This window comes from Zosterops lateralis (genome assembly GCF_965231275.1).
Source record: "Zosterops lateralis genome assembly, chromosome: 9".
NCBI classification, from domain to species: Eukaryota; Metazoa; Chordata; class Aves; order Passeriformes; family Zosteropidae; genus Zosterops; species Zosterops lateralis.
The window spans coordinates 6,324,380-6,337,557 of NC_139769.1; the positions used below are offsets into that span (position 1 = coordinate 6,324,380).

At 43.8% G+C, this 13,178-nt stretch overlaps 1 protein-coding gene across 1 annotated transcript in view; it reads right to left on the minus strand.

Annotated features, from left to right (window-relative positions):
• RNF11 (ring finger protein 11) overlaps nucleotides 1-13,163 on the minus strand; it is a 30,284-nt gene extending 17,121 nt beyond the window's left edge. The window contains exon 1 of the mRNA XM_083867700.1: nucleotides 12,720-13,163. Within this exon, the coding sequence (XP_083723826.1) occupies nucleotides 12,720-12,842 (123 nt within the window). The 5' untranslated portion in view covers nucleotides 12,843-13,163. The remainder of the gene's footprint in view (nucleotides 1-12,719) is intronic.
• Nucleotides 13,164-13,178: the final 15 nt, after the last annotated feature.

Consider the following 13,178-nt stretch of genomic DNA (forward strand, 5'->3'; position numbering starts at 1 on the left):
TTATTTTCTGAAACAGAGTTTTGTCCCTTTATTTGCTTTAAGTAAGACTGGCTTCAACAGGATACCAGTGGCCTCCTCTGAGTGAAGCCAAACTAGAATAAGGAGACACAACATATAAAACAGGACAGTCAAATTGAGGCAGCCACCCTAGCCCCTACTCTTGCACACTTACATAATTTCTTAATTCTAAACATTTTAGACAACAGAGAGCTTGTGTTATTAAAAGCCACAGACACTGGCAGTCCTCACATACATATGCACAAAGGTAATCAGACTCCTAACAGCACTGACAAAGCTTGCCAAGCAACATTCAGACTTTGGAAACCGTCCATGGAGTCATAACTGGAAGGTTTGTGTGAGGAGAGGCAGAGCAGCACCCACGACACAGATAAATGATGTTACTGTGGTCACTTGTGTCCCAAGAGACATCCCAGTCTGCTGCACAATATGAACAGGGTGTCAAAGTCTTCAGACACTCCTGCACTTACCAAGTCTACTCAAGAAGTGTTAGGTAACACCAATGAAGCTTCTTTAACAAGAAAAATAGCAAAGAAAAGCACTCAAGAATCTTTAAAGGTGGTTGTGGTGGACAAGCTTAGATTTATTTTTTTTTCTTTTCTTGTTTTGGGTTCGGGTCTTTTTTTTTAACCAGAAAGATCACATTTAAGAAATAAAGAATTAAGGCTTTGTCCACATCAGACATTTGTCCTGAAGTAGTAAAATCCCTTCAACTGAAATCACCACCCTACTGAAGTTAAAAATGGCAACTTTAGACTGCATTTCATACACAGACCAATCCTAAATGCACTCACTGCCCAAACCAGTATCAGATACTCATCCTGTGCATGTCCTGGTACATGCACAGGACAAGTAAGCCTAACTTAAGTCCAAGTATAGCCTAACTTTCAACATGGAAAAACTAAAACTTCTCTAATACTTGGTAGTAAAAGCACACATCTAATACTTGGCACCTCTAGATCTTTCTACAGATGCCACTAAGTAAAATGCAATCTACAGGTGGCAAAGAGTGCTGATGACTCAAATCTTCACCAGGAAGTCAGTTCATTTCACTAATCTGACCAGAGGAAGAATAAGAAAACCCATTTCTGACACTTGAAGGGTATGAGCTGGCCCACTACGGAGTGACTGCAGAGAACGTGGCTCCATGTGGAAAACAGGAGGGAAAAGCGAAACAATCCCTTTTCAGCAGCAGTGGATGGTTAGATCAGACCTACTTGTCCCAGAAACATCTACACACATAACATTGAGCACAAAGCACACCACACCTTTGCCTGGTGTCAGCCAGTGCGCTGCTGAACACAGAGACAGCCCCTGAGCCTCTCCTGGGCCTTGGCTGTGTTCATTCCTGAGCTGGGCCTGTTGAAGTCATTATTTTAAAGTTCTGGAGCAGGATCCTGCCATGAAGTTAAATGAACACAGATGCTGCTTTCTCCATATGCCAGAGGTGTACACAGCCCACCACAGGAGTTCCACCGATGGGTTCCACTGGCCCAGCGTGTGAAGGGCCCAGGAGAGGAGTATGTGGTGTCCTTAGGCAGTGGCACTTTCTGTAGGGACTTGGGAAGTATCCTCCTCTCCCCAGAAAGGCTGCAGAAGTCCAAACTGCTCAAGTTGCTGATGCACTCAGATAAACTCTCCTGTATCTAAAAAAAAGCCTTATGCTGACAAAAGGACAGGCAGATTTCCCTCACTCCACAGCACCTTCATTGTTTGACTCATCACCCTGAGGTGGAAACACTTGCCTGATCCCACAACACCAACAGCCTGTTTGGGAGCATCTGTTATGTAGTTGTTACTACCATTTTCCCAGTTTCTGCTTTCCAGTAAAAACACCACTGTGCCAGCAGTGCTGCTTGGAGGAGTCTCCATCTGCGTGACCTGACCGGAGCAAGGAACACACTGACCCCGGGATATCACGTTCTGAGTCCTGTGCAGAAATTCCTGCTGGCACCAAGGCAGGATCCAATTCACTCCTTCGACAGAGCTGGTTGGTCGTTTTTCAGCCACAGCACATTGAGGAGACACGGAGACATGAAATTCAGTGTTACAGCTGGAAGTTGGGGAGCCTGGCCTTCACCTGGCTGTAATCCAGTTAGTGACATGTGCATAAGATAGATCCCTCCCAAAAAAGGAGCGATAAAACACCCTCCTTTCTACCCCAGCCTAAAACTTCAGCCCTTTTCTCTTTCAGTTCATCAGCTCAGAGTAAATGACAGCTACATAAAGACACTTCAGGAGACACTATATATAGGGTGAAGTGAACTTTTCCCCAGGAACCTCAAGATCTAGGTCATCTCGCTACTTCTGGGAGGCAGAAAAAATCAGGTTACTCATTGACCAAGAATACAGTTTCTAGAGGAAATAAAAGATTCCTTGGAGCATGAAATCTTATGTGGATAGTATTTTTTTGTTTCCTAAAAGACTTTTAAAAACAAAACTTGCCATTAAATACTGTCTCTTTGACTACCTGACTCTATCTATTTCGAACTGAGAAACCACTGTATTTACAGAAGGAACGAGCATTCTTTGGTAAACTTACTCTCAGTAGTTTATCCACACAGTAAAGTAAATAAAATTTCAGGTCTCAGAAATTTCAGGGAGTTTGTCTATATTCAGACATAATGTAAAATCCCTCCCCCTGCATCTCATTTATGATTCTTACTGATGGGTAAAATGATTGCACACAACCCAGCACAGCTCCAGGCGAGCTATCATAGGAATCCACTCCAATGGATTAAACATCACATTTCCACTTCCAGTTCAGGGCAGGTGGAAGAATAACCAAGCATCTCACCCAGGTTTGGGCCAAGGGCCACCATCTAACTCAGCCCAGGGGTACCTGGCCAGCCCAGCACTGCAGCAACATGAAGGTGCCATTAGCTGAAGAGGTGGGACACCAGGGCAGGAAGAGTTTTCTCAGTTCAGGACAGACCTTAGTGCAACACTACCTGTGCAGTGCTCCTCACCAGCTTCCAATCAGCAGATCCCTAAAAATCATCAAGTAGAGGCTGGGCCTGAATTTCAGTTTACTGACTACAGAGGGGATTTCATTAGCTCCTGTGAGCACAATCAAAACAGCCAACAGACACTCGGAGAGCCAGGAACTGAGAGGTGAAAAAGCACTAACCAAAAAAAGAATTAACAGTTTCAATTTAAAGTTAAGTATTTTTGCTTGGATTTTAAAACTGATTCTGTTCCAAGAATAGTAATATACTTTCAAGGACACCATTCTCAACGGGACAATCCACAGCTGCCTCAAGGTCTCCAAATATATAGATGCAACATTAAAGAACTCTGTGAAGCAGACACTAAAGCAACGTCTTAGTCATATTTCATAAGCTAAACTCAAGATATATGGATGCAACTGCAATGCAAATAATAATATTTAAACAGAAAACAACCATGGGAAATCCCAAAACATCAGAAACTGGCAATGGCAATTAAGCAAGTACTACTACAGAGCATAAAATAAAGTCTACAGATGTTAAAATATTAATTTCAGTGTCTTAACTAAATCTGAATTTAGAGCATTAGTTTGCTGAGCCTTTTATGTATTTTCCACTGAATACAGCAGTTCACTGCTTTTTGTTAAGCAACAGTACAGACCAAACCAGTTTAGCAGTTTGGTACGCCTGCAGTCAAGCAATACTTGCACTCATTTGTTCAAAACCTGAGAGCAATCTCTTCTATTCCTGAACTTTAAATAAAATTAATGTATTCAGGCAAAATAAATACTAGTCTTAATCTATATTGCAAAATTATACAATGTCTGAATTAAAGATTTCGACAACTGTATTAATAAAACACTGTGATTAATGTTCAGTGCAAAGAACAAGCTCTGTATCTGGCTTTAATTACAGTGATGAATAAAAGTCAGACACAGGCACCGTCCCAGAGTATTCATGCATTATACTGTCCCATAGATACTGAAATAATGGAATCTGATGCACTTTGATCTCTTAAATAAGCCTCCCACAGCTCTAAAACTGAAAGGGCAGGAGCACCCAACCTCATCCAATTCTGCAATGTTCACACACTGAGCCGTAAGAGATTTGTATCCTCACTACCAGGATACATCTTCTGGGAATAAATACAGAGAAATATTGCTCCATTTCCTTCTGGCTAGAGCTTGTACACAAATCATCTGGAGAGCCACACAGAGTGAAAGCGGTGAGGACTACAGGGGCACCTTACAGTCTCCACAGAGCTATTTATACTTGGACAGTAGTTATATTATATTTGTGGGATACATTCTAGTCCGATTTTTTCTTCTAAAGCAGTTTTGCCATGACACAGGTTAGAAAGTGGCAGCATGTGGTAGATATCATGGTTTTAATCATGGCTGCATGATGGTCAATTCTTTGCTTTTGTCCAAACCACCACAGACTGACTCATTTTTTGCTTACAACTGCATAGCCAAGCAGCTTCATTAAATTTTATTAGTCATAAACCAAGTGTTTCCTTGATGCTTCTAGGACCTCTCTTAGCAGTCCAAACTCTACTGGCATGTGGGCTAGTTACAATCCCAAGCTCTGGGAAACTCAGCCCTGTCAGCCAGCTGAGACTTGTCTTTGACTGAGGATGAAGTTGGACCTGCAGGAGCTTTTGGCCTTGGAGTGAAGGGCACTACATGCAATGACTGCTCCTGAACTTTGCTTCTGAAATACAAATTACTCCCTCTGAGCAAAAAGCAGATGAGAGCACACAGAGGCCACTCCAGTGTCCAAAAATACAACCAAGGGAACCAGGTTTCATTATTGCAAGGATAACAGTCTGCACATTCATCACTACATGCTGGGATTAAGGGAGGAACTGAATTTCCTGAGTCACAGTTTCTCTCATCCTTAGAACAGTTTCAGTCCTCCCCCAGACACCTCAGGTCTACATCATCCCTCAACTAAACCAGTGGCTAAAAACAGAGGGAGGATGAGAGGGCTCAAAAATCAGCCCAGCCTTTGACAGAGGGTAACGTGTGCAGGCAAACATGCACAGAGCATGCGTGAGCCTCGTGGTGGATCAGCAGAAATGCCCAGTGCAATAACCCAGCTGGTTGTGATTTGGCTGACGCAACTGCGGTTAAAGGATGGTTCTTTTATCTCCTCCTCCAGTTGCCGCACGCATCTGCTCTTTGTCCGTGTCACCGTGTGTGGATCCTGGCCCAGCAGCTCTTTATGCCACCGGCATTCTGACTTTCTTCTTCACTGATGAGAAACAGAGTGGTTGGCAGATTCCTATGGAAGGGCTGGTAAATAAAATAATCACTCTCTGTAACTGTTTGGTCTCTTGGAAACTGTTTCATTAGTTCATAGGAAAGTCACGGTTGATGTGCTCTAGTCCATTCCACAGATCATTATCTCTTCAAAACATAAAAGTGGTTTATTTTCCGTGGGTCAGAAACTGACTCCAGATGTAGAGCCAGCAACAGCTGATCACAGCACTGGAGCTGAGGTACACACTGGAAACAGAAGAGCTTCCTAAACGCATGGTGGTCCCAGATTTTAGGGAGGGTGGTATTGCATGTTTGGGTTGGCTTGTCCAAAGAATGCATGATCTTCCAGCATAGCAAAGATTCATCACCCTGATTAGGCAAGATTTCTTATTACCATCTCCACAGACTCCTCATTCCTACTAATCAAGCATCTGGAATGCAGGCTGCCAAATAAATGCTGAACTATCAGATTTCAAAACAGATTTTAGGAGACTTATCTACTGCCTTAAACAGATCTTCTGATAAAGCTCCCTCTCTACAGCATCAGGTTTGTCATAAATTTCTGCAGAGGTTCCTTTTGTAATAGAGGAACATTATTTTATTAAAATCAAATTACCATTGAACACTTTACAAACTTGAATTAAATTACTAAGCATGCCTGCAGTAAAGATAAAGTTTATTACTCCTTCACTCCTCATTTTACAGTGAAGACACTAAAGCACAGACCAGTTAAGTGGTTTGCTAAAGTTACAAACAGAACAGAAGACATTAAATAAGGATGATGATAGCTTATCCTAGGGCTGCTACAGTAGGGTTTTTTGGTGGATTTTGTTTTGTTTAGTTTTGGGGCTGGGAGTTTTTTTTGTTGAAGTGCAATTTTACCCATCAAGAAGTTACACAACTCTGCCTCTGCTGGGACAGGTCACTGCTATGGCTGTTCCCCAAGAGGCAGGCAGGACAAGACAGTGTTTTCTGCAAAAACACATCCTACCTTCAAGGGAGCAAGACACAGCTTTGCTTCTGAGACCTTCATAATGTCAGGGCCAATTTTTCTTGTGGTCTAAATCGAGACTGAAGCTTTGCTTTGCCTTTCAGAGTCAAGAGAACAGTGACTCTTCAGCTTTTTCCCCTGAAAAGGTTTTATTGTTACTCAACCACGACGTCTCTAAAATCCTGCTCATTTTGTAGTTCTTTGGTCTCTGAGGAACTGTTTCATCAGCTCATAGAAAAGTCATGGCTGATTTGCTTTAGTCTATTCCACAGACTATTACTTCTCCAAAATACAAATATGCTTCTCTTTGTGCATATGGGGAGGCAGAAACAAGGACAAGCACAAAGACTGGAAGACACATGTCTGCCACAAGCAAGAGGTGTTATTTTTAGTTTCTTTGCCTTACATTCTGCAACCAGTATGACTACAACCATTAACAAGGTCTGCAGAAGTGCTCATTAAGCTGAGTTTCCTCCCTTTGTTGAAGTGATGATCAGGGACATGGAAGCCAAGGACAGACTCCACAGAGCACCTTGATCCAACTTAAGACACTTCTTGCAGAAATCCATGTGAAGCAGAAAGGAATACTCTGTTAAATGTGATTATAAACATTTTATTCTTTTCAGAATTCCCCTTGGAAAATGTTCTGGACAGAGTGGTTAGGAACAGATCCTTACCAACTGCAACTGAATAACAGTGAATCCAATAAATAGCTCTAATTTTATACGAAAGGTGGTAACACAGAGAACTCAAACATCAGCATACTCTTCCACTACATCTAGCCATGCCTAACACATTTTTAACTGACTGTAGTTTAAAATCTATTTTAAGCAGATATAGCATTACAATATTCCACCAATATTAATTAAAATATTCATTTAAACTGTTTATGAATGGATATTATTAAGATTGAAGTTACCTAACCCTGTGATACCATCTGGTGTCCTTTACTTTCAGGTCTGTCTTCCTTTCTCTCTTCTCCCTCTGCCTCACCAGCAAAATGAAAGACAGTCCCCATCAGCCAGGGTGGCAGGCTATGCTGAAACCAATATGCACTGAGACAGGAAACACAGGTGCAGGTTTTTTCTAACTGTTGTCTAGAAAGGAAGTTTAAACTTAGCACCCTCAAGAAACTTTTCACCTAGAACTGGTTACCAGCAATATAATTCTCTAGAGAACTTACTCAATTCTTCAGCTGTGGAAGAATAAGTATCATGGCATATTGTTCACTAACCAAATAATCTTGAATGCTACTATAATGACATTCATAATACATATATTTTATTACTGTATGGAAAATAAACTGCATGGCCCTATACTGATATTAAAAAAAAAGGTTTATTGCACTGCACATACAAATAATTTACCAAAACTACAGCATGAAACATGGAACACTTACAGCTTTTCTGAATGCAGGTCTATATCATGTCATAACTATTTATCAGGAGTGACTTTATCACTTAATGCTTGGTCTTTCACATATAAAATGTTATTCCAGAAAACTGCTAAAACACTTCTTCATTTCTGAGAATGAATTCCATAAGGTCACTCAAGCAATCTCATCCTTGAAGAGAAGCACCAAACATCACTGGCTACTCCACCATTTCTTATCCATGCAGCAAGCTCTCCACTTCAGCTCTTCCATCACTTTCCCTCCTCACTGCAGCTGATCTTCACCCCAGGCACTGCTGCCAGAAGGCACCAACCAGCAACAAAAACAAAGGGTTTGAAGCCCTTTGAAGTTTGCACCAGACTAAGGAATTGTGGACTGGAGTGATATTTCAGTTCACATCCACAAGTGCAACTGTAATTCATACACATCATCACCAAGATGAAGAGGACAAGCGGAAAAAAGGGCAAGACATGCACAGGCAACTTTAAAATATATTGCTTTCTCTTATATGAAAGTAACCCTATTAGCTGGTTTGCTGTTTTTCATGGACAGCTTTCTGTATGCAACATTTTCCCACTGCATCTTTTCCCCTTTCATGGTGTTCCAACACAGACCAAAAGTTCCAGCTTTGCACAACCACTCCATGGTACATTATAACCTGTTACACTACCACAGTCTTCTTTCTTGTACAATACATTGCAGTCACAGACAATAAATCATTTCCATTGGGGCCCACAGGAATTTTTGCTCAGCTGTTTCTATGAATTGGTGCAACACCTAGATCAAAATTAATGTGGCTAGCATTTTTTAATTATATTAATTACCATGCCTTTGAAAAGACAGCATCAGAACACTGATGTAACATAGTATTTAAGTCATGAGGAGAGTGTAACAAAGGCTTGGTTTCTCTCTTGAGCAAAAAGCATCCAACACTCCCATCCACAGGGCAAGGTTCATACAGAAATGCAATGGACTCTTTCAATGAGATTCTCTGACTGTTCAAACTGGGCACTTCTTCAGCACCTCCAGGGCTGCACCTCCTGTGCCCCTGACTGGCCCATGGCACTGCCAGGACAGGCTGATGTGCCCCTCCCTGAACTGGGAACAGCTGGAATGAAGGACACAAGCCAGAGGGATGAGGATGTGCACACTGTGTACAGGTGACAGTCCCCAGGAGGCCCAAGGAGGCTATTGCAGCAACCTCAGTTTTAAGAGAAGCCATGAGACATCCTAAATTACACTTTCAAAACCTGCTGTCCCCAGCAGCTTTTGGAGGATTATGGGAGCACAGCATTGGGTTAAGCTCATGTTTGTGATCTCTCGTCTCATTTTGTGTCTACAGCCAAGTCAAATGAGTATCCAGGCCAAAAGGTTTTAAATTAATCCCTCCAAATAAAAAAAAAAAAAAAAGAAAAAAATCCACTAGATCCAGTGAAACATTTTATCTGGGCCTGTAAGACAATACAAGGTGGTACAAAGTACCAGAGGGTGCTCTGGAGCTCTTCAGGTAACAGGGTAAAATATTTTATTATTCCATCTGCCACATCATGTCAAATGAGCTTTTATGAGGTTACTATCAACACCAAGATCTTGGGCTTATTTCTCATGCTTTTAGCTAAGTAATTTAGCAAGTGTCATACATCTTTTTTTACAAGACTGCAGTGTATTTTGTCCACAGTAACACTTTTTAGAAACCTACGGAGAAAAGGAGTAAAGCATTTTGTACTTTACTGGGTAAAAATTCCAAAATTGAATAAAATGGCAAATTATTTCCTACAGCTATTAAGGACCTATTCAGGAACAGAAATATGAGACAACGATTAAGAAAAGGGACACATCTGTTCTTCAAAATAGAGTCTTTGAGAAGAACTACTAGAAGTAAGAGAAACTGAAAAAAACCCAGTGAACTTGTACAGAAGAACAGCAGAAGGCATGTTGCCAACAGATGGTGAAGAAGTCATGCACCAAAAAGGAAAACAAACTTGAAAGTATACTCAATTTTAAGGACTTGAGAAAAAAAAAACCCAGCCAAAAACCAAAAAAACAAACCCAAACCTAACTCCTTCCTAAGCACAGATTCTCTGGTTAAAAATGGAGCTGCATGTTCTTAACACTTAGAAAAGCAGTTGTAATTTCTGGGTTCTAAAATGGAGGCATTCAAAATTAGCATCTGTCTATGAAAATGTTGGTCCAGTCTCAAAATCACTTCTTTCCTGCCCACCATGAAAACACACTCTTTTTTTGGTGTGTTTTCATTATTTCTCGTGTTAGTGAATAAGCTCAACGCACTGGAAAAATATCTGATGCTTTAATGGGCCACTTTCTCATTAATTCAGATACCTGTTTAAAAAGATGTTTCCTCTCTGAGGCTTTTCTGCAGCAGCTGGTAACAGGTACTGCCACGGGAACCATGACACAGTTATTTGCAGAGCCTCTCAGTGGAAGTTATTCCCCATTATTCTGTCTCCATACTGTCAATCCAATTCTCAACCTCACTTCTGGAATAAGGGTTTTTACACAGCCAGTTTAATAGCACTCACTGATCAAAGGAATTTGACGTGCCATACTGCAGTTTTTACTGGGGGTACATTTTGGAGGTAATAAAATAGGTAAATAAAAATTATGGCATAACAAGAGTCCCACATGAATGCCCATGGCACAATCCTGTCAGAACACAAACAAGTCCTTTAAATGTCAAAATAACACAGAAGTCATCTTCTACAACTGTGTACCTTCCCCAACAAACCTCCTTCCCTTAGTTTGCATGCCTTGCAAGAGCTGTTCAGGAAGTTGACACATTGTTGCTGTAAACCCAAGAGCAACAGACACATCAGATTTTACTCTCTCCTAAAATACATCCACTTGCAGCTGAAATTTCACCAGTTGGCTTTAAAACCGTTCACCTTCCAGTTTCTGGAGGCTAGTTGCCACAAGTATGTTTTCAAACTTGTTTTATCCCCTTCCTTGCTTTCATTCCTAATGTCTACACATTGTACAGTAACTCTGGTTAAGACACTGAAAGAAGTAATTACCAAGAACAAGGGCACAACTTTCCCATTTGAAATGCTGACTCTGAGCTGCCACTTAAAAGTTAAAAATGAGTGATTTATTTCTAGAACAAAAGTAATGCTGGAGCATCAGCAATTGCTCACACTTAGAGTTTTGAGTACCTTATAAACATTAACAAATCAAAAATTATAAATCCCCTCAACCTCAAAGTACACAAAATCCTACATAATATTGCAGCTAAGGCCTTTTTTTTTTTTTTTTTAAAGTCACAAACCATTGTGGTTTAAAATCTGTGGAAAGAATAGCTTTGATTTTGACTACACTAAAGGCTCCCCTAAGGTGAAGCTTTAGGAAGTGCCAGGATCAGTAGAGGAGCTCTCAGGACAGACAGTGATGACATCACCTGATGCTGCACAGGTCTCCTCAGCCAGGGGAAGGTTTGCTATGAATACATTTACTCGATAATAGACACCTGTGGGTTAATTTATTTTACTGTCTGCCGTGGTGTCAGTCAACCATCCACACTTACAGACAAGTTCTGCATCAAGAAAAAAACTTTAAAAACCTCTGATGACAGAGGCAGAGTCGTTATCTACACCAACATCCACACCAGAAGGCCTGCATAAGGCATATACCTGATTGGTGACTCTTACAAGAGCCAACAAGTTGTTTTCAAAGGGAAGAACAAGAAAAAAAAACCTCCCAAAGTCTTCCTAGAATCACAGATATAAATACAATAAATTTTACAGTCAAACTTTCTACAATTTGACAAAAATACAATGCATTATTAAACCTCATGGACCACTCTGGCTTAACTTAGAGCAACCTTTTAAAAACCTGATGTGCCACCAAGCACTTTTTATTTACTGGACTTCGGCAGACATGGTTCAGAAAAAAAATAAAAATTCCTCACATCACGGAATTTATTGTGACATCCAGCTTTTGCACCCAAACAAAACAATCAGGCACACACTGCCAAGAAACATCAGTGCAGCTCCAGGGCAGCAGCAAGGGCTTCTCTTCAACACTTACGCGGCTCCTATCAGAGTGGAATTCTTGAACTTGCTAAAGCATTTGTAGATTACACGCCTGTCCGGTTAAATACTTCCTGCAATTTCGTTAATTATACATCAGGGTCTGCAATTAGGGAATGACTCCCATCCTAGAAGACACACAGCTCTCAAGTCACCCCCCCAGAACGTGTGTCTGGACTGCCTTTTCTACAGACTCCTCTGGAATGTGTACGCTGTTATCCCACATCGGAAAACACTTTCAAAACTTGAATAGAATGTGCAGTTCTACCGCTGGATGGTTTTCCTTTTCCCTTTTCAGCGCTGTAGACGGCTTGTTTAGGTGAATACACATTTCTGTAGGTGGGGGTGGAGGTCCTGGAGCAGACAAGTGCAGCCCCAAGTTCAGGTTCCCTTCCCGAGGGGCCAAGAGCAGGTTTTCCCACCAACGCCATCCTCCCTCCTCATCGGCGTTACCCTCCGCTTGTCAGCAAAGCCATCAAAGCAAATACCCGGCCTTTCCCTTCTTTCCCCCTGATTCGTCATCGAGATGTAAATTAACAGATTCTCTCAGAGACAGGAAAAAAAAAAAAAAAAAAGATACCACCAGCACAATGGGAAAACACTTCCCCGCCGGTGCCCCACAGGACACAGGAGGGAAACAGGATCCCCGGCGCTGGGGGAGTTACTAAGTGGGGATCAGATGGTGCTAAAAATACGGGAGCGGTGGGAGCGGGCCCGGACAAAGCCCGGGCAGGGCCCGCGGTCCCCGTCCCGGAGCGTCCCCGCGCCAGACGGTGATGTCACCGCCGGCGGCAACAAAGGACGCGGCCCCGGCCGGGCGGCCCCTGCCCTCCGCCCCCCGCCCCGCCGGCGGCACCGCGCCTCCCGTCCTCCCTCCCGCCCGCCCGGAGCGCCGGCACCGGCCCAGACAAAGCGGCTTCCCCCGCGCTACGTGCGGGCGGAAAGGGAGAGGTTCGGGCCGCCCAGCGCCGGAGTACAAGCGGCGGCGGCGGCGGGGAGGCGGCGGCCCCCGGGGCGGAGCGGGCCGGGCCCCGCGACCCCCGGCAGGGCCCCCTCCCCTACCTGATATGGCGGCGGCGGCTCCTGATCCGGCTCAGCCCCGTCTCCGTAGCTAGCTCTGTCCGACTGGGACTCGTGCAGCAGCGAGATGTCATCCGAGGTGGGGGACTTGAGGCAGTTCCCCATCTTCCCGGGGGGAGCGCGGCCTCCCCCCCTCCGCCTCCTCCCGCTCCGGCGGCGGCGGATCCGCGCCCTCAGCCCGCCCGCCGCAGCGCGCAGCCCGCAGCCGCCCCGCCGGGGAGGCTCATGCCAGCCCCGGCCCTAAGCGGCTTAGCAGCACCAGCCCGGCCGCCTCCCGCTCCGCTCCGCGGCCGCCCCGACCCCCCGAGCCGGGGGGGGGCGGCAGGACGGGCCTCCCACCCCCCGTGGGGCAGCGGGCTCCGGTGGGTCCGCCCGCCCCGCGGCTCGCCCGGCGCGGTTCTGCTTCCCGGTCACCAGCTCCCTGCGCACTGGGCTTTGTCG